The sequence below is a fragment of the Mya arenaria genome, chromosome 8 (genome assembly GCF_026914265.1).
Source record: "Mya arenaria isolate MELC-2E11 chromosome 8, ASM2691426v1".
Lineage (NCBI taxonomy): Eukaryota > Metazoa > Mollusca > Bivalvia > Myida > Myidae > Mya > Mya arenaria.
In genome coordinates this window covers 31,385,093-31,411,879 of record NC_069129.1, presented here as the reverse complement: position 1 = coordinate 31,411,879, position 26,787 = coordinate 31,385,093, and the positions used below count along the sequence as shown (strand labels likewise).

The 26,787-nt window shown below is 33.6% G+C and overlaps 2 protein-coding genes across 2 annotated transcripts in view; one reads left to right on the top strand and one right to left on the bottom strand.

Annotated features, from left to right (window-relative positions):
* Window positions 1-26,787, top strand: part of LOC128242688 (rab proteins geranylgeranyltransferase component A 2-like) — a 55,764-nt gene that overhangs the window by 3,408 nt on the left and 25,569 nt on the right. The gene's annotated exons all lie outside the window — the stretch shown is intronic.
* The window catches only part of LOC128242687 (TBC domain-containing protein kinase-like protein), a 121,390-nt gene that overhangs the window by 90,274 nt on the left and 4,329 nt on the right, over window positions 1-26,787 (bottom strand). Inside the window, exons 3-7 of the mRNA XM_052959941.1 lie at window positions 25,758-25,830; window positions 23,083-23,197; window positions 17,280-17,353; window positions 11,192-11,333; window positions 8,917-8,986 (exon numbers count right to left, since the gene is read on the bottom strand). Coding sequence (XP_052815901.1) covers window positions 8,917-8,986; window positions 11,192-11,333; window positions 17,280-17,353; window positions 23,083-23,197; window positions 25,758-25,830 — 474 coding nt within the window. The remainder of the gene's footprint in view (window positions 1-8,916; window positions 8,987-11,191; window positions 11,334-17,279; window positions 17,354-23,082; window positions 23,198-25,757; window positions 25,831-26,787) is intronic.

Genomic DNA, 26,787 nt, shown 5'->3' with positions numbered 1-26,787 from the left:
AATAACTTTATACATGGGATTTTTATTTATACTTTTCATTAAGATAACGTTAGCTGTCTACTTACTACAAAAGTATCAATATCAACCCTATTATACCCAATGAAATGTACAATTGAATGAAATGGATATTTAGGTTTTATAAAATATAATAATTTATGTATTACATGTATATCTAACAGTGTCAATAATGCAGTTATAATGAAGTTTGTTATATATGGTTATATTTAAAGAATATGTTTTTCGCAATTTTCACAACAAATGAAAATTAATACTTTCTTTTGCTGCATTTTTGGAACAAGAAAAGAATACTGCAAACTTGATACATTGCTATTTTTCACTTTAGGATGATTACGCGTAATTCAACCGTATTAAATCATAGCAACATTATCCAATTGCTAACAGTCTCATAATTATAAAGTCTAAAGTTTGTAAACTCTGAAGTCATCACTTGGATTGAGGTTCGTATGTTTTTCTGTGAAATACTTTTTTGATTAAATTATAATAACTCTGGTTTTACTAAGTGCAGTGGGAAACGAAACCCGAGATGCAAAACGTCCTTACCTAAATAACGCCCGAGGTTTCTGGACTTTAGGTAATATAATCGAGTTTTAAGTAACACAAGTTGGCATATTACCTACAGACGGAATCACAGACAGACGGACGACCAAGGGCAAATCTATATGCCCCCCCCCCCATGTTATGGGGGCATAAGATGTAATATTAAAATAAATGTAATATTTTAACCATTTGCCAAAAAATAAGGTCATATATTGATGTACTTAGATATTCTTATTACTTATAACACAGCTTACAACTCATTTTTTTTTAATCTGAGCACTATATTACCTTGATGTTGAAACTGAACTTTCATAGGTTTCTATTGATACATTGACAATGTGGTCTTTGCTAAAATGCATTTCAAAAAAAAACATCATTGCCCACTTTTCATGTGAATTATATAAGCCCTCTTTATGTTTGTGTATCTTCGTTTATGTAATTTTCTAGAAAACTCATTTCCTAAAATGTAGCTTTTGAAACAGCGATTAAAATATTCTTTACTGACACAGTTAAATCAACGTTTGTTTTCTTTGTAAGATTTCTCTTCTTAATTTGCATTGTTGTGTGAGAACATTCTTCATTAGAAGAGTGATTAAACATTATACACACTGCATGGAAGCTTTTCATATATATATATATATATATATATCTCATTAACTATTTTGTCTTTGCTTTCGGAATTATCATAAAACATTGCTACCTTATTTCAATATATATATAATACTTGTTTCAAAGCAGTTTAATATCATCATATGAGAAATGATCACAACAAAGCAATATTGTATCTTAAACCACTATGTCCGGACTTTTGATATCATACCAGTATATTTGAACGTTATATGACTCATTTTATTTTAATATAATATTTAAAATTATCCAACTTTTTCTGATCGTTTGCACTCCTACATGCACAGTTGATGTAAATTTTTAATCACAGCAGTCACTGAACTTTTATTACATGTTTCTGTAATACAATGTATGTAGAGCATTTTTCCAGAAATATATATTTTCTCCATATTATTTTCTCTTTGCGAAAAAGAAAATATATGTATATTAAAGCATCTTATAATAGGGTAATAACTTATTAGTAGTGCGTTTTGATTAGGGAGATGAAATTCGACTAAAGTCGCACGAGGCGCTTACTGACTGAAATCAATATCTTAAAACATCAACAACAGTTGAATAAGACATTCCGGATCAACATGTTATTAATATATATATCAATGGTTTAAATCACTTAAAAGATTCATGATTTCGTAATAAATGTTACATTCATGACAAACTTGTTTTATGACGTCATTTAAACATTGCACAATGATACTTGATGGACGTCAGTATAGTGGATTTTGGACTACCGTATATAATAATAATAATAATAATAATAATAATAATAATAATAATAATAATAACTATGATATACAAATTTTATACAAAAGCATTCGATAATAATATTATTTTAATAATCAAGATAGCGAAAGTTGAAATACCAAGAAAAACCTCCTAACATAAAATGGCCCAAATCTTAAGACAAGAACAACTATAACTCTCAAATTAGTCAGGCAAACAGCTCCCAGCAGGGAAAGGGTCAAGTGGTCAGTTTACAGTTGTGTTAGATTAGTTCCACTGATAAGCCCGAGCATCAGCTTGATGCTCAGTAGCGGCATTAACTGTAGGACTGCAAGTGTTCATAACCTCGTGTATAGTGGTCAATAGGTTTATAAATATATGCCTTTGTGCGGTTAAACTGAAAACTAATTTTCTACAAGGGTTAGAATTTTAATATTTTAGTAAGTACCATTGGCATGTAGATTGCCGTTATCCTAAGGTAGTTGGCGAAAAATAAAAATTAGCTTGTGCCATTAAACTAAGTCCATTGCGCTCTACAATTCAGAGAAATTGCCTCCCATTTACTCCTCATTTTGAGAAAAAGGCTAATCAGTCCATGAAATCACCATGAAATTGTACCAGTCAATTACTTACTACTTAGTGGGCCATCCTGCTGGGCTGTTGAATGTGTGTATACCCAGATGATCTTTGTTTTGACTGATACTGCAGTGTTAAGCTTGTGGTGAGTTACTGCATGTATGAAAATGATCTTGAGAATTGGGTTAATATTTGCATACATAGAGAATTGGCCTACACTAATTGATAAATTAAAAGTTAAAACTGAAATCACAATGTTTTCTTTACAGTTCTTGAAATTGATAAAGGGACATCTAAGTCATTTTTTTCGTATGATTTCTTTATCAGCCTAACTGGCGATAGCTTGTGTTCGGTCTTCAATTTTGTCATACGAGGTCGTATTTAAAATGAGTTGACTTGGGCGTGTGGGGATATTCATGAAATTTAGTGATAGCTCTTATTATTAAAAATATATAATATCCCACAAATAGAGATCATTCGAAACTGTTTATGTAAGTATAATGGTATACAACAAAATTAATTCTTCAACTTAAAAGTTCAAGTTAACTGAATCAAATGAAATTTAATGAACGACAAAAAAGTTAAAAATAAGATGTACAGCTCGTTTGAAACATGTGCATTGGAATTGAATACCAGCTGGGCAGTCAGGAGTATTTATAAGACTGTGGCTTATATGTTGCTTCAGATCATTATCACAGAAATGTTGATAAGCAGTGACCCTGTGTAACCTTTATTAGAATGATAAGTTTGGAAGGCACAAACTCTTGACATTATATTTAATTTTGCACATAAAGAAGTAAAACTGGAAAAAATAGTCATGATACAATACTAAAATGACGGTTTAATTCAGGAGTCCGATGAACCATTGGCTGTTGTTAGTCCAGAGGAACCCACACAGCCACTTCATACATCAACACCAAAGAAATCCCATACATGTATGTATTCAACTGCCTGCAAAAATGGGAAAATTTGCTGCAGAAAGACTGTACTTTTTACAATTAAGTTACCCCATAAAGTCATGTATTATTTTTTTTAAATAATAAAGAACAATAAACAAATAGATCATATTTATGCACCGTGTTAAATTTTAATTGCTTAAAAAAACAGTTCATAGATATGTTATCAATTATAATTATTTTTCAGACAAGTAAAACAGGAAAGGACAGACCAGTTCATACTTATGCACCGTGTTAAATTTTAATTGCTTGTAAAAAAAGTTCATAGATAATGTTTTATCAATTATAATTATTTTTCAGACAAGTAAAACAGGAAAAGGCAGACCAGTTCGGAGGTTATTAAAGCTTAAGAAAACAGGGGAAGTGCAACGTCCTACAGCCATGTAGGAGATGATGTATTCATAGCAATGTATCCCAGAGCCAGATCATCAGGGCTAGAGAAAAATGTATAGACGAAGGATTTCAACTGTAGAGTTGACTGGATGTTGGAAAAGTTTGAAGAATCCCCGAATTGTTTTGGTTATGTTACCAAACCTTTCAAGATTTAGTTGGTAATATTCCCAGAAATATATTTAACTCTGTCAATAAATGTGAGCTGGTTAAGCTCTGCGATTATGTTAAAGAATCAGTATGTATTCGTAATGTCATTCCTAATAATTATTATTATTATTATTAATTAAGTTCATCCTCTGATACTGCTGCCTTTACGTCAACATATTTGTGTCTTTAACCATAAGCACTAACCATGTACAAGCATTTGATATCAAAAACCTAAGTGTATGTGTTTAGACGATGTTCTGATGTATATGACTTATAAACGTCTGTTCTGTTCTTTTCTGTGTGTTTTTTTTTAAATCATAATATGCGAAAGTCCACACTTGTATTTAAAATAATTATTGTCAAATTGTAAAATTGCAAGAGACATACCTGTAATACTGAAATAACATTCTAGTAGGTTTAAACAACCAGGAATATGTAATCTATGTCGTTCTATCAATCAACACTTAAGCAGAGTCAAACGTCATGGTCATAACTCATATTCGCCATTAAAATATTGTCGTATTTATTTATTCCCTTCTAAGAGGACACATTTTATCTGCAAATATCTGTTATCATCTGAACACGATTGAACACTATGTCTACTATCCTCACACTTTGAATGGTCATAATCTTTAAACTGCCTTAAAGTCATCCAATGGCAATGACCAATCAGCTGTCATTTAAGTCCATGCATATTTCGATTGTTCAAATAATCATGACAACATGGCGCTCAGGGGGTGGTGGGGATTAATGTTTGACAAACATCTCTTATTATAAAATGTTTATATTTTTATTGGAAATATTACCAAACATTTGCGAATATTGCATGTTTTAGAAATGTTTAGAACAATTTTAGTCATACTATAGATTATTCTGGGAATATTACAAACATGCTGAAAAACCTGCTGTTAATTTTAATACTATCCAATGAAGATTTTGGTAATATTCCCAGAATGTTTCATGTCCTACAGCAGCCCACGTGGAGCTTTTTCTTTTGGATTATTTTATTTCAATTCATCTTTTGATATGCCCAAAAATGTTTTGGTAATGTTACCAAATATTTCAAGATAATATAATTGTATTTACGATGAATTTGAGAACGATAACGGAAAATTTTCGTAATTCATTTTGGGAATATTACCAAATATTTGTGAATATTCCTAGTTTAAGAATGATATAGAAAATCTCTCGGCATACTATGGATTATTTTGGGAATGTTCTCAAAAATGTTGAAAAGCCCCAGTTTTCAATACTATACTATGAACTGTTTGGTCCTACAGAAACTATTTGTGGAGTTTTCAAAGGCTTTTTGTTGAATTAGTTTGTTTCAGTTCATCTGGTAATATTCTCAAATAATTTTGGTAATGTTACCAAATATCACGATCAAATTGGTAATATTCCCAGAAAACCTGGACATTTTATTCAGAATCCTAGCAGAAAATGTTTATCATTTATTTTGGGAATATTACCAAATATTTGTGACTTTTCATAGTTGAAGAATATTTTTAAAATCTCTGGACATAATATCGATAGTTTTGGGAATGTTCCCAAAAATGTTAAAACCCCCACTATAACTTTAAATACTATACTATGAAATGTTTGGTAATATTCCCGAAAGGTTTTGGTAATGTTACCAGAAATTTCAAGATTAACTTTGGTAATATTCCCAGAAAACCTGGACGTTATTTCCAAGACGAATTTTAGAATGTTAGCCGAAAATGTTCATAATTAAAAAAAATACCAAATATTTGTGACAACACCTCGTTTTTATAAATTTTTAGAAAACCTCTCAACATACAATGGATACTTTTGGGAATATTACCAGAAATGTTAAAAATACACCATAACTCTTCAATACTATATTACAAAGTGTTTGGAAATATTTTCAAAATGTTTTGGTAATGTTACCAAATATCACGATCAAATTGGTAATATTCCCAGAAAACCTGGACATTATATTCAGAATCCTAGCAGAAAATGTTCATCACTTATTTTGGGAATATTACCAAATATTTGTGACTTTTCATAGTTGAAGAATATTTTAGAAAATATCCCGGCATAGTATGGATTATTTTGGGAATGTTCCCACAAATGTAAAAAAACCCACCACAACTTTCAATACTATTCTACAAAGTGTTTGGAAATATTTTCAAAATGTTTTGGCAATGTTACCAAATTTTTAAGATCAAATTGGTAATATTCCCAGAAAACCTGGACATTAAATTCAGAATCCTAGCAGAAAATTTTCATCATTTTTTTTGGGAATATTACCAAATATTTGTGACTTTTCATAGTTGAAGAATATTTTAGAAAATCTCTCGGCATAGTATCGATTATTTTGGGAATGTTCCCACAAATGTTGAAACCCCCACCACAACTTTCAATACTATACTACAAAGTGTTTGGAAATATTTTCAAAATGTTTTGGTAATGTTACCAAATTATCAAGATCAAATTGGTAATATTCCCCGAAAACCTGGCATACTATGGATACTTTTGGGAATATTACCAGAAATGTTGAAAACCACACTATAACTCTTCAATACTATACTATGAAGTGTTTGGTAATATTCCCAAAGATATTTCTAATCCTACAGAAATGCTTTGAGGACATTACAAAGGGTTTCTGTTGAATAAAAATGTTACCATGCTGAAAAGGGAAAGTTGCGTTTTCCCTTTTCATTTTGCGGTTTGTTAAATGCATTATTAATAAGTATTTGTGGGTGTATCACTCAAAATTTATGTTTGTTTCTCATATGTATGTATTGATTTTGAATAAGAGTGTCACTTTAAAATGAGTCTACTACATGTTTGAAAAAAACAAGCTTAAATTATTTAAATTAACATATTTTTCTGAATGCAAAAACCGTCTTGTTATTTAAAAATGATACTAAGGGCTTTCCAAAACTTTGAAAAAGAACCAAGTTATTATTAATACCTTTGATAACAGTTTTTCCGAAATGCACAAACAACAATTTAATGAAAGAATGTTTGGAGGAGGCAAGTCAACAACTGAGTCACTCATTAATATTTAAGGGGCTATACACAGTATGATGAAAAAGCGAAAAAAAGAGAAAATTGTTGAAAACATAAACTTGGTCTCGATGTATACAATGCATTTAAACTAACTAACTGAAGTGCCACATAGTTTACAATAAATTTAGTCTAACTAGTAGAATTCTTTCTTATGCGTGATGTGATCACATGATATTACCGAGTTAGGTATATAGCTTAAATATTCCAAAGATTTAGGCTAAGCCTTCGTAGCACAGTGGATACAACACTGAACTGCAATTTTGGCGACACCAGTTCGAACCCGGTCTCAGACTGGATTTTTTTTTTACCTGGTAAAAATTTTTACAATTATATATATGATATCAAAGAGTAAAACATTTTATTAAATAATTGTTCTGAGATTCGTTACATTTTTGTGCCAATCAGGTGTATATTCCTTTGAAAACAACTTGCCTCCATGTGTCTGAAACCATATTATAAGAAAACAAAACTGTTTATTTATCATTGCTGCTATGGTGAGTCATAAATCATAACATGAACATGTCCAGTTAGCGCAGTGATTAGCATGCTTACTTCTCACCTAGGTGACTCATGTTCAGGCCTTTTTCTGCCACTTTTGGAAAACAACCTTAGGCATTTTGGGAAAAATTGCGTCAATAAATATGCCATTTTGATAAAAATAATCGATTTACATAACATTTTGGGACATTTTACAATTACAAGAACAAGCTTTTCTGTCTTCTACAACTGAGGAAATTATTAAAGAATTCGGTTTTTTTCCTTTCAAAGACCTGAAATGGCTTAAATATTAATCTGTGTGAAAAAAACATTTTTTTTTCCTTTGATTGGGATCTTTTTCTCCAGATTGGTAAGAATATCATATACTTTAATAGGTGAATCATCAGGGGCCTATGGTCCGACCTGTGGGAACTATACAAAAAGCGTTGAGGTTTGATTTCCAACCTGGGTGCATATGAGTTTGGTTGGTGGTCAAGAAGCCGGACTAGTGAGTTTCCTCCGGGTTCTCAAGTATCCCCCACAACAGAAGACCACACTCTTGCATAATATTGTGCCAACGAGAGTGATCAATATAATATTGTAATAACTTGTTTCACAATTGTTGTAAAATAAATAAATTAAATTTAAACGTCATTACATGACTATGCAAAAGCGAAGCTTCTAAGACTTTCCCATAAACATTCATACTTTAACAGTTTACATTATGCAAAATGAACAGACCTTTTACAGGCTATGAACGTGTTTAAGCATAAATGTAAGAACAGGTCCCGATTTCTCGCAACATCTTACGTCCCCGCTATTAGGAACAAGGGCAAAGATAAAATGCCCGTATGGAACTCCTTTTTAATGGTCACCACATTGTAATTACCTCCCTTGTTGAAGACTCATCTGTAGCATCATGGAAACCTTGTCTTGTGGCAATATTTAGAACGCTAGTTAATTATTTCTCGCTTCAAATGTCACCATAAAACAGTTTTCACGCACCATTCAAGAAATAATGCTTCACTCTCCTTAGAACTATCTAAAGACAGATTTGACAATTAACATAATCTGAATCACTGCACGCATATCCATGACAACCACAAATTATCGCATATCCATACACATTTATTTTCACTAAGCACAAAAGAGTTCCAGCAAAAAATACATTTTTACTTAATTTTTGTTTAACTGAGGTGGGAGAAAAAGCATCTACCATAGCTGCTCGTGTAAGATAGGTTCATCCCGACCCTCGCGCAGGGTGTTTTGCGGACACTTGGTAAACCTTTTTTCCCCAAAACACCCTACGCTCGGCTAGTAATAAGTAATTTTGATAAATGAAATAGGATACTGAAATGTGTTACGCTTATGAATTTTGGGGACATTGGGCCCAGAAGTTTATAACAGTTTAGAATCACAAACATACCTGACTTTGCTATATTCAGTATCTTCTGAATAACACAGGAAACACTTGATCCTTCCCAAAGACGTTTTCCCTGCAAAAAAAAATTGGATTGTCCTTAAAGGCCTCAAAAATGACTCGGCTAAATGCAAAACAATGTCGTCTGTATATGTTCCAATGTTGACATTTTCAAAAAAAAATGAAGCGGGGAACCAAGTTTAGCAGAGCTTTAAATTCATAAGACTAGGTCGCTGTTTAATACTAACTTATCCCCTCTGGTACAGAAGTTTAAATCACCTCAGGTGTAACAGAAATTTTAATATACTAATAATCGTTACCTTATATTTTCAGATTGGTAACTTGAGATTGCTTTTTTGAAAAAGCGCTTGTCTCCCCTATTGTGTGGTCGTAGATGAGAAAAAATAAATGATGGACATGTAATTTGAAATTTTGGACTGGAGACGAACCAAAATTGAAGTTTGGTTTATTCACCCGTATTAAGAAGTGAACATCTACTGCATAAGATCAGTGATCCTATGAATAGAGAAGAAAGTGTTGTTGATCAATCTCGGAAAATGTAAACAAAGTTTGTATTGTACGAAGTTCCTTGGCGCCAGCGTTATTCAATTATTGATTGGAAACCATTTTTCAGCTCAAGGTCATCGTGACCTTGACCTTTGACCTACTGATCACAAAATCAATAGGGGTCATCTACATTACCAACTTGCATACCAAGTATGAAGTTCCTGGGTGCAAGCGTTCTTTAGTTACTGAGCGGTAACCATTTCTTCACCTCAAGGTCATGGTGACCTTGACCTTTGACCTATTGGTCTCAAAATCAATAGGAGTCATCTACTAGTCATAACCAAATAGCATACCAAGTATAAAGTTCCTGGGTGCAAGTGTTCTTTAGTTATTGAGCAGAAACCATTTTTAAGCTTAAGGTCACCGCCAACATATCGTTTTTTACCTGAAGGGAACCTTGACCTTTTACCTTTTGATCTCAAAATCAATAGGGGTCATCTACTAGTCATGAACAACTAGCATACCAAGTATGAAGTTCCTGGACCCAAAGGATCTTTAGTTTTTGAGCGGAAACCGTTTCTTCACCGCAAGGTCACGGCGACCTTGACCTTTGAACTACTGATCTCAAAGTCAATAGGGGTCATCTACTAGTCATGACCAACTAGCATACCAAGTATGAAGTTCCTGGGTGCAAGCGTTCTTTAATTATTGAGCGGAAACCGTTTCTTCACCTCAAGGTCACGGTGACCTTGACCTTTGACCTACTGGTCTCAAAATCAATAGGAGTCATCTACTAGTCATGACCAAGTAGCATACCAAGTATAAAGTTCCTGGGTACAAACATTCTTTAGTTATTGAGCAGAAACCATTTTTAAGCTTAAGGTCACTGCCAACATATTGTTTTTTAGCTGATGGTCACCTTGACCTTTGACCTTTTGATCTCAAAATCAATAGGGGTCATCTACTAGTCATGAACAACTAGCATACCAAGTATGAAGTTCCTGGACCCAAAGGATCTTTAGTTATTGAGCAGAAACTGTTTCTTCACCTCAAGGTCACGCGACCTTGACCTTTGACCTAGTGATCTCAAAATCAAAAGGGGTCATCTACTAGTCATTACCAACTGGCATACCAAGTATGAAGTTCCTGGGTGCAAGCGTTCTTTAGTTATTGAGCAGAAACGAAGTGTGACTTACGGACTGACGGACGGACTGATGGACAGGGCAAAAACAATATGTCTCCCCATGAATGGGGGAGACATAAATATTGAACCAATACTTAAAGCGAATAAACCTGGATATGGTGTCATTTATGGTCAACCTGACCCCAAGCTGGCCCTTTTTCGCTAGTGCCAGGTGTTAGCCCTAGATGTCCCCTACGTACCTGTACCCAGTCTTCGGGCTTCACATCAAGTCCTTCTAGTAGTATTTAAACCCCCCACTCCAAAGGCCACATTTTGGCTTATAATAGCAAAATATCACTGGCACCGGATTTTCAAACTCAATCCTTTTTATTTTTTTAAATTAAAAACACCCCATATATTTCCAAACTAAAAATTACAATTATACCAAAAATGTGAAAAAATATTGAAATATATATATACAGTACAAAGTGTATATTTTTCAATATTTTTCACATTTTTTTGTCTAAATGTCTTTGGAAAGTAAAACATTGAAATATAATTGAAAAGTACTCTAAGACTTTTAAAAGATTGTTTCAAGCATATAAAGAAGTATTGCTAAATATCTACCGATATGGTTTGTTCTGTACTTACAGCAACAACCTCCAAGAGGATACAACCCAGGGACCAGACATCCACTTTGGGACTAGAAGGGGGTAGGGTAGATAACTCTGTTTCATCATCTATCTTTACAGGGCCGTAGCTCAGGACCTCCGGACTCATATACTTCATTAGTCTGGAAATGTAAGGTTTGGCATACAAAACAAGCAAGCATATGATTACAATATTGGGTAATTATAAGCCTCATTCTATTCATAACATTAAACTCTACTGAGTCACATCGACTGTAGTAACATTTCCGCACACTTCCCGAGGCCCTGATATTAAAATCAAGTTGTAAAAGTCGTTGGCAATAATCAGTGATCATTGATTAATAAAACATATCTATAAGGGCCTCAAATAGTGTTGAAAATCGGTTCCAGTATGTGTATCGATAATCGGTTCCACTCAAGCAACCAATTATCGATAGTACAATCGTTTTTTTTACAATACCTTAACTGTAGTATTATTCTTATACAATAACTCATAATTCTTAACAATGCCTTTGTTATGTGTATGTTTGAAGATGTTCAGTGTTGTTGTTGCTTTCGGCCATATGGTTAACGATACTTTGGAATTTATAAATGAACCCAAAGGAGAAAGTCGGCAGTAATTAGCCGAACGCAAATAACGAGAGGAACAAGAAAAACCATTCGCCAGTTGAATCAATGATCGGTTATGACCAAATACAATCGGTTGTCCCCTATTTGAGGCCTAACCAATCATTTTTCGCTTATAAATCGATCATTGAAACATGATACTAGCCTCAAATATTTGAATCAGTGATGGTTGAAACACAGTCAATTTGGCACCGCGCACCCCAGTTACGTCGTGCAGCGTCGGGAACGGGCCAGTATATACACTCCGGTATAGTAGGGGTGGTCACCGAGCCCGAGCCACACTGTCTAAGGGGCACGTGCAGTTGGCCATTAATTTGGGGAATTAGCTGGCACAACTGCGAGTTACCGTTTTAAGTTCAGATCACGTTTAATGGTTCACTTTGATTAACAACTCAAGTCCAATTAAGATGTTTAAAAGTTGGTTCTTTATTAATTCCACATTTAAGTTGAATAGTTAACAAAGATAAATCCAAAGATTTATTTAACAAGAAACATTCAATAGTCCATGTGATATATTAAGTTATGAAAGTAAGTGAATTAATTATATAGTCACAAAAAAAGTAGTTCAAAGATATTTCCTTAGTAAAAGAAGAAGTACAAAGTTCCTAGTTTATATGTATCTCTAATGTATATATTTCTCCTCCCTTAATGAAAAATGTACATACTTATATACTAACTTAAAGAGCAGAATTAAGTGATAAAAAGATAATGATCGAAGATTTTAGAAAGTGTCACTCAAAAATAATTATTGTCAAAAATGAAATTTACAATTAGATTAAGTCTGAGATAATTGAGAAGTGTCAAAGTCTCCAAGAGTATAAGGTTTATGATTATGATCTGAGATAATTAACTGATAATAATTAAGAAGAGGAAGCAGTAAAATCTTATCAGAAATGTCAAAACACTCAATTGCAATTAGGATGACTGACAAAAGTCTCTTTCGGAAATTATGAAAGTAAATATCATAGAAAAATAAGATGTAACCAAAAAAAAGGACAATAAATTTTCTAACAGAATTTGGAAGAGAAAGTCACACAGTGACAAATTCATGAGATTGAGCTAATTCCTTTGTTGTCTGTAAGTACCTTATCTGACTTCAGCAGCATCTTAAATCTCTGTCTGGCGATTTAAAAATATCATCACATGTACCAAAATGTGACAAGGGATTAAATATATTAACCTCTTTTCTTATTAACGAAGAGACATCCAATTAAACAAACTATTAACTTTCCCATTTAGTATGGTCACGTTTTATATCCGAAATCAACAAACCACTTATTCATTAATGCTCAGATTAAGAACATGAAAATAGGAACTAATAAAGGATAATGAATAAAAATGGCCATGCAGAAATACATGAGGAAGGTTAATATGTGAGGACTGCTGCAGAAATGAATCCTGCGGAGAATAATTAAATTTAATTTCAGATTTTGCTAGATATTGTACTGCATTAAGGCAACCAATCATAGCTATTTATAGATATTTTTCAATAGTTTTTCTCATTCGATTTTACATACGGTAATAGTTTTAAGCCTTATTGGCAGATCCACGAATTCATAACTTGAGGGGTTAACAACAGTCAAGCCCCCTCAAAACTTATTTCACCGAGGTATTGAAATGACACGTATAACATCATTGATGCATTTCAAACCTTCATTCAAGAATACATTTATACATCTTATTGTGTGAACATACTTATGAACAAGAGCGGTCACAGACAGCTATATCCCCCTCCTCATGGGGACATTTTTTGTAACGAAAGCCAATCAATGATAAGGGTAGTTTCTCAGGAACATAAGAAATGCGTAAAATTAAGAAAGGGCAATAACTCTTTCAAAAAAGGTCAAATTGCAAAAGCCTGACAATATGCGCTGTGTCACTATATAGTCATAAATGTAAGGAGTTGCGAAGAAACCAGTTTTAAATGTAAAATAAAGAAAGGGCAATAACTCTTTCAAAAATGGTCGAATCGCGAAAGCCAGACAATATGCGCTACATCACTATATGACTATCAATCTGTGAAAGTTTGGTTGAAATTGCATGAAAAATGTAAGAGGAGTTGTGAAGAAACCAATTTCAAATGTAAAAAAAGGGCAATAACTCTTTCAAAAATGGCCGAATCGCGAAAGCCTAACAATATGCGCTGCGTCACTATATAGTCATCAATCTGTGAAAGTTTGGTAGAAATCGCATGAAAAACGTAAGAGGGGTTGCAAAGAAACCAATTTTAAATCTAAAAAAAGCAAAGGGCAATAACTCTTTCAAAAATGGTCAAATCGCAAAAGCCAGACAATATGCGCTGCTTCACTTTATGATAATCAATATTTGAAAGTTTGGTAGAAATCGCATGAAAAACATAAGAGGAGTTGCAAAGAAACCAATTTTAAATGTAAAATAAGCAAAGGGCAATATCTCTTTCAAAAATGGTCGAATCAGGAAAGCCCGACAATATGCGCTGCTTCACTTTATGTCATCAATCTGTGAAAGTTTGGTAGAAATCGCATGAAAAACGTAAGAGGAGTTGCGAAGAAACCAATTTTAAATGTAAAATAAGCAAAGGGCAATAACTCTTTCAAAAATGGTCAAGTCAGGAAAGCCCGACAATATGCGCTGCTTCACTTTATGATCATCAATCTGTGAAAGTTTGGTAGAAATCGCATGAGAAATGTAAGAGGAGATGCAAAGAAATGAATGTGGGCCGGATGGACGCACACACGCACACACGCACGCACGCACGCACGCACACACACACACACACGGAATCGTGCCTACCATTACTATCTCCTTGAAAAGGCGAGGGATAAAAAAAAGCTATGAATATATCACTTGTTTCATTGTTAAGGTATCAATTGAGGTTTAAAATAAACTTCATTTGCTGGCCAACTGGTGGAGGCCGGCCCTTGTGCCCCCCCCCCCCCCCCCCCCACTACCCCCAACCTGCCGCGAGACTCAGCACTGAGCCTATCATTTCATTAAATTTCTTTTTTTTGTTTTTTACATAAATACCCCTTAAAAGAATGTAGACATACACAGCACTCCTATTTATTCCCTAAAAGATATATAGTAAACTTCTGCGGGCTGTTACCCGGCACTGTTACGCACTGTTGTCATAGTATGATGGAATACAGGGTTTACCTTCTACCTTTCAGCCTGTGCCATAAAGGCACTTTGTTTATATTTTGGTATTAGACCATAACGGCCACTGTGAAGATTTTTTTTAGAAAATGCAGCAAATTTACTGGAAATAAATTCTGTTCTGTATCATAACATAATTTTTTCCCCCTTGAAGGGAACAATACATCAAGATGCACTGCGCCCCTTAAAGGATCCGGAGGCAATATTTATGTAGTATAACACGTCTGATTCCTTGAAAAGAAAAGACATAAAACATGTTATTAGAAATAGTTGATGGATTATTGCCGACATCAACAGTCAATGAGATCACCTATCTGCCGCCAATGAGTACTTGATGCTTAATCTTTAAGATTTGCAGTATTACAACATAACATACAAGACATCACAATTTGGTTCCATGTTTGACAAAAATATGTTTTAATCTACTTCAGTTAGAACATACTGTGTAAAATCTTAAAAATTAAGAACGGCTTGCTCGCTTTGTTCACTCTGCCATTCTTAATCATTAAGATTTTACACCATAATGTTCTAACTGTAACATATAATGCTTTGTTAACTCTGCCCTTCTTAATCATTAAGATTTTACACCATAATGTTCTAACTGTAACATATAATGCTTTGTTAACTCTGCCCTTCTTAATCATTAAGATTTTACACCATAATGTTCTAACTGTAACATATAATGCTTTGTTAACTCTGCCCTTCTTAATCATTAAGATTTTACACAATATGTTCTAACTGTAACATATAATGCTTTGTTAACTCTGCCCTTCTTAATCATTAAGATTTTACACCATAATGTTCTAACTGTAACATATAATGCTTTGTTAACTCTGCCCTTCTTAATCATTAAGATTTTACACCATAATGTTCTATCTGTAACATATAATGCTTTGTTAACTCTGCCCTTCTTAATCATTAAGATTTTACACCATAATGTTCTAACTGTAACATATAATGCTTTGTTAACTCTGCCCTTCTTAATCATTAAGATTTTACACCATAATGTTCTAACTGTAACATATAATGCTTTGTTAACTCTGCCCTTCTTAATCATTAAGATTTTACTAATTTTAACTTTAACATATGATGCTTACATTGGATTACAACATTACTGCCCTCCATAATTAGCTTATTTGTTTAACAAAAGAATATCTTGAATTCAAGACCATGTGGATGTTTGTCCAGTTTTCAGGTGAAGAGTTCATCAATTCTCTTTCCTGATTTAACAGCCATGTATGTGTTTATATATATATATTATAATTTTATTAATTAGGTGATTTCATATTGGCCTAGTTATTTGTCCGAGGTAAGCTGTATTGGCCTGAACCCGAAATTGCGAAGGCAAATACAGCTGACCAAGGACAAATAACTTGGCCAATATGAAATCACCTAATTAATAAGTATTTTATTAATTAACTATTACGTATGGTTTGACATTTTTGTTAAAAAACAGTATAATAACTTACCACAAGTTTATTCTTGTAGCCTGTTTATCGCCGATTCATTCGGTATGTTTGCTTTTTTACACTTGACTTTGCTGATTTTGACATGCATCCTTTAGGGACATTGCACATACTTATGAATAATGTGCTGTACAGTCTAAGGAAGCATGTCTTTTCGTCTTTATTTCATAAATCGTATGCCAAAATGTCAAATGTTTCACCTTTAATTTGTTGTCATTTTTTCAGTGTACACAAATATTATAGTCGTAAAAACCACCAACAAGTTAATACAACTTTTATATCAAACCGTACAAAGTGGTTGAAGAATTTAATAGGCTTGTAATTCCAAATAAAATGAGCTTTAAACGAAGCACAAAATCTTCAAAACAGTCGAAAAACAAAAAATAAAATGGCTTCCTTTTAAAATAATTTCCAGCATATTTCTCATATTAGGCGAGTTTCGACAGCCAATGAAAATGGTCCATTTCTCCTGTCCTAAACATGGCGAGTTTTGTAGCCAATCAAAACGGAGGAAACTCATATGGTCGATATTGGCCAAGTTTTGGAATATATTGTCTTCAACTGGTATTGGTGTCGCGATTGTTCCCGTATCGCGTCAAAAACGTAATAGTTGATTAATAAATATATATAGAAACAATAAGTAAATGGCATCATGTCAACAAACATTAATGTCAGGAATTCAGAGGATTCTGAAGAATTGGTATAAGGAATCGAACCATATTTTTACTATTGATTATCTAATATTGAAATCCTATGCAAACAAATACAGTTTGAATCTCGGGGACTATAATGATTCAACATTCAATGCTTCAAAATCTCGATGTTTCTATGAAAACACAACAATTTAATATGCATTCTTACCCAATGGGAAAGCCAACATTTGCTCCACAGTCTGTCATAAAATACGAGCCATATGCTGACAGCTTCACTTTGTCCTGAAATACAATTTCAAAGAGATCAGATAGAGACTTAATTAGTATTTGTTTTAAACACCATAATAATAAACCATTCATTAAAACTTTTAAAACCATAAGAATATAAACCATTGATTAAAACTTCTATAACCATAAGAATTGGTCTATAATAATAAACCATTGATTAAAACTTCTATAACCATAAGAATTGGTCCATAATAATAAACCATTGATTAAAACTTCTATAACCATAAGAATTGGTCTATAATAATAAACCATTGATTAAAACTTCTATAACCGTAAGAATTGGTCTATACTAATAAACCATTGATTAAAACTTCTAAAACCGTAAGAATTGGTCCATAATAATAAACCATTGATTAAAACTTCTATAACCGTAAGAATTGGTCTATAATAATAAACCATTGATTAAAACTTCTATAACCGTAAGAATTGGTCTATAATAATAAACCATTGATTAAAACTTCTATAACCATAAGAATTGGTCCATAATAATAAACCATTGATTAAAACTTCTATAACCGTAAGAATTGGTCCATAATAATAAACCATTGATTAAAACTTCTATAACCATAAGAATTGGTCCATAATAATAAACCATTGATTAAAACTTCTATAACCATAAGAATTGGTCTATAATAATAAACCATTGATTAAAACTTCTATAACCGTAAGAATTGGTCTATAATAATAAACCATTGATTAAAACTTCTATAACCATAAGAATTGGTCCATAATAATAAACCATTGATTAAAACGTCTATAACCATAAGAATTGGTCCATAATAATAAACGATTGATTAAAACTTCTATAACCATAAGAATTGGTCCATAATAATAAACCATTGATTAAAACTTCTAAAACCGTAAGAATAAAAAATGGTTCAAGACATGTATTGATTGGTCAAGATTTATCCAATAATTACTATAAACCAATCAAATCCCTCTAAGATTTTTAAACTAACCAAAATATAACCTGAGGACAAATTATCAAATCGTTTTATACAAATGGCTATTGAGTTTTAAAGTTGCACTCTCACAGATTGACTGTTTTGATAACTTTTTTAGTTTGGGTTTTGGGAATAGCCAATTTTTGCGTAAATGTCTGGAAATCCAGTGAGATTAAAGACCGCTGACAAAGGATCAGATCACAATTTTCCATATTTACGCTCGATAATTGATGTTTTATGGTTAAAAGAGTTAATAACGCTTTAAGAAAAATAAGGATTGCAGCAGTTTTCCAAACAATTGAGATCAGTTCTTTTGTGAGTTATCTTATATGACTGCATTAAAGGCTTTGGTACCAAAATAAGCTGATTCTGGGACAAAAATAAAATGAAAGTCAAAACTGTGTCAATTTGTGAGAGAGCAGCTTTAATGTTAATATTTTGTTACCTGTGCAGACATATTTTTAAAAACAAACCATTGACTGATTCTGCTGAAATTTAATCAAAAAAGGTAAACCAGAGCACCACGTAATGAATCCCAACTGTGGTTTTTGATATATTTTGAGTCTTCAGTTGTTGATTTTTCAGTCAAAGAGGTGGCATATTTCAACCATTATTAAGACCAGATTAACCAGAGGCCTTGCTTTATATTTGCACATAGCCTCTAGCAACATGCATACCAAGCTAAATAAAAATGTCTATTTCTGAACCATTTAGATTTAAATTATAACATTATTACATAAATTGAGTGAGATTCAAGAAAATTAGGCCGGTTCAAAGCTATTTATTCTGATTTGCATTAAAACTTAAAACCATGGATTTGTCTTAAATTAGTAAAACGCTCATAAATGCCGTTATAATGATAGTAAAAGCATAATAACAGCAAGGAATATAAAGTTTAAATACACAATATCTACAAATTATCTCCTAAATATTTCTCAAAATTGATGCATTAGAAAATTATGGCAAGATTGTTTTACATTCAAATTGATGTCTCGCAATCTTCAAGACATTATGATTTCAATAACCTACTTTGGCCATGTAATGTCCTATAAGTCAGTTAAAATATGAGGAAGAATTCACTGTCCTGCATTTTCAGTTACATCTCAAATAATTGGATTTTGTTGTAGTTCACGTTTTTTCTATGCTTCCAGTGTTGTTATCATTAGAAAGACAAAATTGATGGAATTTTATATGTGTATAATAATATTTTTTAAAAATACAGGAACTAGTTATTTTTTTATAAAATTTGGTCAGTTTTGTTTGACATTTGATGAACATGCCTTTTTCAGCACTTTGGACTTTTGGTCGCTTCAGACGGTTTATCTTTATAGAAAGGTATATTTCCCAACGTCCATTTGCCAAATAAGCATTTGAAGGAGTTGAAAACATATAAATCCCGATTTTATCTGAAGAAAACATGAAGAAACATTTCGTGTCAAATATGTTACGTCTCAAATCGCTTCGTGTTTGGACGACAGCAGACATGTATAATGCACCAAGTGACCTATTTTTAATTTTACCAAGGTCAGGTGTTCATTTGATGAAAACAATAGTTCCCATAAATACGTACAAAACGTGTATTGATCACCCGAAATATTTCGCCTAAAGTCGTGTCTAAAATGTTACGTCACAAATTATTCAGATTTTGTTCTTGTACACAGCCCGTTGTGTATTTCGACAAACTTTAACTGTGTGGCATATAGCTAATCCCGTGGCAGAAAAGTAGCACCGAACGTGTGCATTAATACTGTGTAGTAGATGGCGGAACAATTTAATCGTGGGTAAGTGTTGTCGTGAAAGTTACGTCCTAACAGATTCGAGGTGGGCTTATTTCATTCATTTTCATGACATTAATTGATGCAGCTTGTATATTTCGCCTGTACGGGTGCACAAACTAATGATTTGTCTCAATTGTCTTGAGGTTTAAAACATTCGATTTCACGCGCGTTCTGAGTTCAAATGTGTTGTAAAGATTAATCCGAAGCTGGTATTTTGGTGTCTTATGTTACGTCTACGAAGTCAGTTTGTTTACATCGGTACAAGCTGTATTTTAAGCAGTCATAATTCGCAGTTGATGCATATAAACTGAGTAAATTTTAACCAGATAAATTGGGAATTTCTTACAAAATGCCTGTTGTCACACAGCTCTTTATACACGAATACATAACGGCGACACCATTCATTATCGATTTTGGCATTTGAGTAAAAGAGTCCCAAGTTATGTCCAAATAATTTTGAAAAGCATTTTAAGTCTCTAGTGCTAGTAAGAGAGAATGTATAAACATGTTCTGTACCTGTGTTACGCAATAATCAAGAGACATATATACGAGAAATAAGCCTCAAATAGCTCATATTACTGCCACAAAAGTATATAACTTTACTCTTTGATGTGCGCCTTCGTGTCCAGTTACATCTGGATGTAAAAGTCCTAAAACTGATTGTATGCTTTAAAACTCAGCATGGTTTGCTTTGTTTTTCTGCATAAAAAACAACTATTTATGTTACAAAGCATTACAAATTATAATAAAGCAAATGTTTACAACAAGAACAAGGTTCCATTTATAGTAGAATGTTATCGTTTAACAACACCAATTTTTGAAATAAATTGAAGGCTCATTACTTTTTTGTGTGAAGTGCTTTATTTTAATCTTCTGAGGTATTCTAGAAGTGACAAAAACAAATGCAGTAGCATGTAAAAAAACTTACTCAACTCTTGATAAAAAAAATAAAATTATGTGGACACCAAGCAATTTGTGATGTAACAAACAATCTGAACAGTGAATTCTTCCTCATATCAGACAGCTAAGAAACATGATGTAAGTTTTATATCAAAAACTCGGTTATTATCTGTAGACACCAACACTTTCCAAGACGCAGATAAATACTAGGGATGCAAACAAATCAATTATGCCAGAGGTGTGAATGTGATGACAATACACTAAACATGCGTCATATGTGATTTAGGGACATATCGTCGGGTACTATAAAAATTCCCCATAATTTTACAACTGGCTATTGGACAAGTGACACAAAAAAATAAATTACTTTCGGTAAATTAAAATGCCTTTGCGAATTAAGGATTTCAGGAATCGGCCTTCACACTAATGTGCTGTCTTTATTGCAAATAAAGCTGTGCAACATTGCTTAAATTGCCGTGATACTCTGATGACATGTGCTACAATAACATGTATGTGCTGTTAACTGTTTTCCATGTTTCGATGCCCTGTTCTTGCTTTGAAATGTAACTGTATAGTATAGTGTTTTAGGATATATTTCCTCTATTGATGTACAATAGAAGAATCAAATTCACATTGTTTTGGTTTTATTATTTTACTATTTCCCGAGTTGTTTTGGTATATTAGGTGGAGGTCTATCCCAGAACGAGGCTGCTCGTCCTACGGAAAGACCCTCCATTGGCTCATTATGCCATTTGATAAGGAATCCATCTAATTTCACATTGTTTGCAATATGAAGGGAGCAATTGAAATTATTTGATTTTGATTTTTGATTGTTCATAATGTATACTTTTTTTCTTTGTAATAATGGGGAATTTCAGAGGCTCATTTGGGGAAAATCAGGGACGCCGCGCTTACTTGCTACGACAAAGTAGGATTAAAATGCCTTGGATATTACTTAAGCGAATGATAATAATAGTTTACTACAACTTCTAAAAGATATATTTCGGTTATCGAATATTCAATCAAAAGCATTACCGAATATTCAAATATCAAGTTTGCCATTCGTTTGCATCCCCAATAAATACCATAACATGCTAAATATTTAATCAAAGGGAAAAAATCTTACAAAACACATTTAACACATGCGTTTGTTACTCCCCCTAAATATTTTTCAGATGAACGTTGAATGTCACCAGGTACACCAATTAGCATTAACGACGTGTTATGATATGTATGCGGTATATTTGTATGGTCTGTTTAACAAAGCTATTTTAATGATAAATTATTGCTTATACAATTGATCAATTCTGTTTTAAATATTCATCTGATTAAACAACTTTTCTTCAATACAGATCAAATTTAAGGACACCATCCTGGTTTTGTTTTTTATTTTAGGAAATGTCCAAGAACTCCTTCACTGTCAAACTAGAATTCGACCTTAACATATGGAACTAGAGATAACAAAGTATAATTATTTATCTCTTATAAAGACAATTTTATTCAGTAATCTTGAGAATACATTGAAAAAAAAAATCATAAAGAGTCTTAGAACTTTTTGCTTACTGGTATGTTTATATTGGTTTGTTTTATTAATCTTATTCATAAAATTGTCGACACAACATGAAATAAAGTAATGTTGTCCAAATCAAATACCTATTACATGTATAACTGAAATACTGAGGCTTATCTAACTGTCACTATTTCATCTTTAAAGATGCACTCTTACTCCCAAATAAGATTTACCAAAATTAATAATATTGTTTTAATATTCCTAAAAGGAAGAATACTTGTTTAAAGCAATGGTTCTTATGAAGAATACCAAACTGAATTTGAAAGAAATGAGCATAAAACACGGTATTTCTACCTTATGAGACTATAGTAGACCACAGTAAATCTTTTAGCATTCACCAATCATTTAAAAAATTTGCGCTTTCTTCTATTAAATAAACAGTTACAATCTTGTGATCAGTAATTCATATTTTCCAAAAATGCATTATTTAATAAATAGTTAAAGGTTTATCAGTCAAAATGTATGTTTGTTATACATGTGTACATATTGATTTTAAATAAGAGTGTCACTTTTAAGATGAGGTTTTCTTACCTGAGCATCAAAGAGGATGTTTTCTGGTCGTAGATTTCTGTGTACGATTCTTTGTGAGTTCAGGTATGTAAGACCTTGGAGAACCTCAAATGCCAGTTGGACAAGTGATTCCTCCCTGCAAAATGTAAGTTGAGTAAAATCAAAATAGTGTTTACACCCATTTCTTTCAGCTTTATTGTGAAGACAGCTCTAATCTTATAATTAGTCATGTTCTTTTCGTTAGGTTATAAGAAAATGCCACAAGAGTTAACGATCAATTGGTTGAAAATGATCACCTTCACCACTAGACCACTCTCACTCTGGCTGGGCTTAAACCATAAGTATATGGGGTGAGAAATGGACATCTATACCACTAGACCACTCTCACTCTGGTGGGGCTTGAACCATCAGCCTATGGGGTGAGAAATGGACATCTATACCACTAGACCACTCTCACTCTGGTGGGGCTTGAACCATCAGCTTATGGGGTGAGAAATGGACATCTATACCACTAGACCACTCTCACTCTGGTTGGGCTTGAACCATCAGCCAATGGGGTGAGAAATGGACATCTATACCACTAGACCACTCTCACTCTGGTGGGGCTTGAACCATCAGCTTATTGGGTGAGAAATGGACATCTATACCACTAGACCACTCTCACTCTGGTGGGGCTTGAACCATCAGCTTATGGGGTGAGAAATGGACATCTATACCACTAGACCACTCTCACTCTGGTGGGGCTTGAACCATCAGCCTATGGGGTGAGAAATGGACATCTATACCACTAGACCACTCTCACTCTGGTGGGGCTTGAACCATCAGCCTATGGGGTGAGAAATGGACATCTATACCACTAGACCACTCTCACTCTGGTGGGGCTTGAACCATCAGCCTATGGGGTGAGAAATGGACATCTATACCACTAGACCACTCTCACTCTGGTGGGGCTTGAACCATCAGCTTATTGGGTGAGAAATGGACATCTATACCACTAGACCACTCTCACTCTGGTAAGGCTTGAACCATCAGCCAATGGGGTGAGAAATGGACATCTATACCACTAGACCACTCTCACTCTGGTGGGGCTTGAGCCATCAGCTTATTGGGTGAAGAATGGACATCTATACCACTAGACCACTCTCATCCTGGTAGGGCTTGAACCATCAGCTTATTGGGTGAGAAATGGACATCTATACCACTAGACCACTCTCACTCTGGCTGGACTTGAACATCTGCCTATGGGGTGAGAAATGGACATCTATACCACTAGACCACTCTCACTCTGGTGGGGCTTGAACCATCAGCCTATGGGGTGAGAAATGGACATCTATACCACTAGACCACTCTCACTCTGGTGGGGCTTGAACATCTGCCTATGGGATGATAAATGGACACCTATACCACTAGACCACTCTCACTCTGGCTGGACTTGAACATCTGCCTATGGGGTGAGAAATGGACATCTATACCACTAGACCACTCTCACTCTGGTGGGGCTTGAACCATCAGCCTATGGGGTGAGAAATGGACATCTATACCACTAGACCACTCTCACTCTGGTGGGGCTTGAACCATCAGCCTATGGGGTGAGAAATGGACATCTATACCACTAGACCACTCTCACTCTGGTGGGGCTTGAACCATCAGCCTATGGGGTGAGAAATGGACATCTATACCACTAGACCACTCTCACTCTGGTGGGGCTTGAACATCTGCCTATGGGGTGAGAAATGGACACCTATACCACTAGACCACTCTCACTCTGGTGGGGCTTGAACAATCAGTCTAAAGGGTGAGAAACGGACACCTTTACCACTAGACCACTTTCACCCTGAAGTTCCCAAGTTATGCTCTGTACAAATCCTTTTTAAGAAAATTAAAGTACAAGGGGAGATAACTGCAATGATGTTACCAAGTGTTAAACTTCTAGCCATTGGCAAAGTTCTTATTATCATCTATAAGTTCAAGTTTCAATCAATTATTGCGAAAAATAATGTTTTAGTGATGGCCAGAACAAAGTACATTATAAAAAAATAACTAGGGGAAATAACTTTGACACAATATGTCAGAGAATTATAATGCACCACATGCACATGTCTACATTGCCATCTATTTATGTTCAAATTTCAATCAATTCCTTCAAGGCCTTTCTGAGACCTGCTCAAGACATGATTTAGTTAAAGAATAATAAGAATACCAGCAGTTGACAAAAACAGTACGTCTCCTGTCAGTGAAAGTGGAGACTCATTTAGAAACAAGATTGTTATGACAGTTACCATGCAGTACATAAATTCTGTAAAATGTGATCTATTATAAGCATTTAGCAATATTTACAGCACGCATAACCCAAGTCATTGATATTATCCATGAGCACTTTATGGCAAGTATATAATTTCCATGAATAGGGTTGCAGGTGAATTAGATGTTTATTTTATGCTTTTGATAGATCACATCAAATATGAAAATGGCAGTCTTGTTTTGAATGAGAAAGTTCATTGAGAGTACAGAATGATACATTTAGACCAACACTAGGGCCAGCATTCCCTCGTACATGCTTAAACATTCTTTTGATAAAGACAGTTCATTGAGAATACAGAATAATATACTAAGTCCAACACTAGGGCCAACAATATTACCCTTATACACGCTTCAACACTATAATATTTGGCAGACCCATGCTGAGAATCACTTACCGCTGGTATTTGCCTGTTTTTCTCGCCAACTCAAGGTTATTTGTGTAATGTTCTTGCACCACCATCAACCTTTCTACAAAAGAATAGAAAAACTGTGAAACAATTACTTACAAAGACCGGGGTTCATTTCATCCTTTCCAGTGGTTAATAGACATGTACCAGTGAAAAAAGATGATATTTCATTGTTTCTGATGTGATTTGCTTCGTCAGTGTTTTATTTTTTTCACTAACAAGCCAGCGCACACCGTTCATGTCAGTAACACTCGGAAGAGGAGTTGACATTAAACAGAGATAGATAGGAAGATATTATTATGATATTATTTACTGTTTCGAAATCTTCTCGCACAGGGCTGGGACACATATCAACGAGGCTAATTCCAAAATAATGTTAAGATTGCATATAATTTGGCGTGCTTTTCTGAAAATCAAGAGTAAACTGTCATTTGATATCGTTTTAAGGCAATTCTTCATTTTCAGTGTAATTTTGCAAGATATGTTTCACCATGTGAGCACCAAAAGTTAATATTTCACACATTGCTACATCACTCATGAAAAGTTCCTTTTGTTGCTATTTCATTCAAATTTGTTACGATCTTACATGAAAACAAAACAATTACCCTTTATTTATTCGTAAATTTCATGGAATACTGAAAAATCGTCCAATTTTACTATGATTGTTTTGTTGGTTTCAGAAATTCTCAAATGTTCAGAAATAATGCTTCCTCATTCCATTATTTTGCATTTCGCAAATACAAGAAATTAATTCATTGTTTTGTAAACCAAAATGTTCAAAACCAGATTAGAAATTGCACTTGACTTTTATATCTTTGTTTTATTATAAATATTTGCACCAAAAAAATATCAAACAAAAAATTAAGACTATACATACAGGATGATGGATGATACTTTCTGTCATTGCTAACAGCAAACACCTAAAATATTTTAGGTTCACTTCTAGGTAAATAAAAATATAAACATTTATAAGTTCTGAATGACAAGTGTCATAAATATTTAACATCTAACATAATAT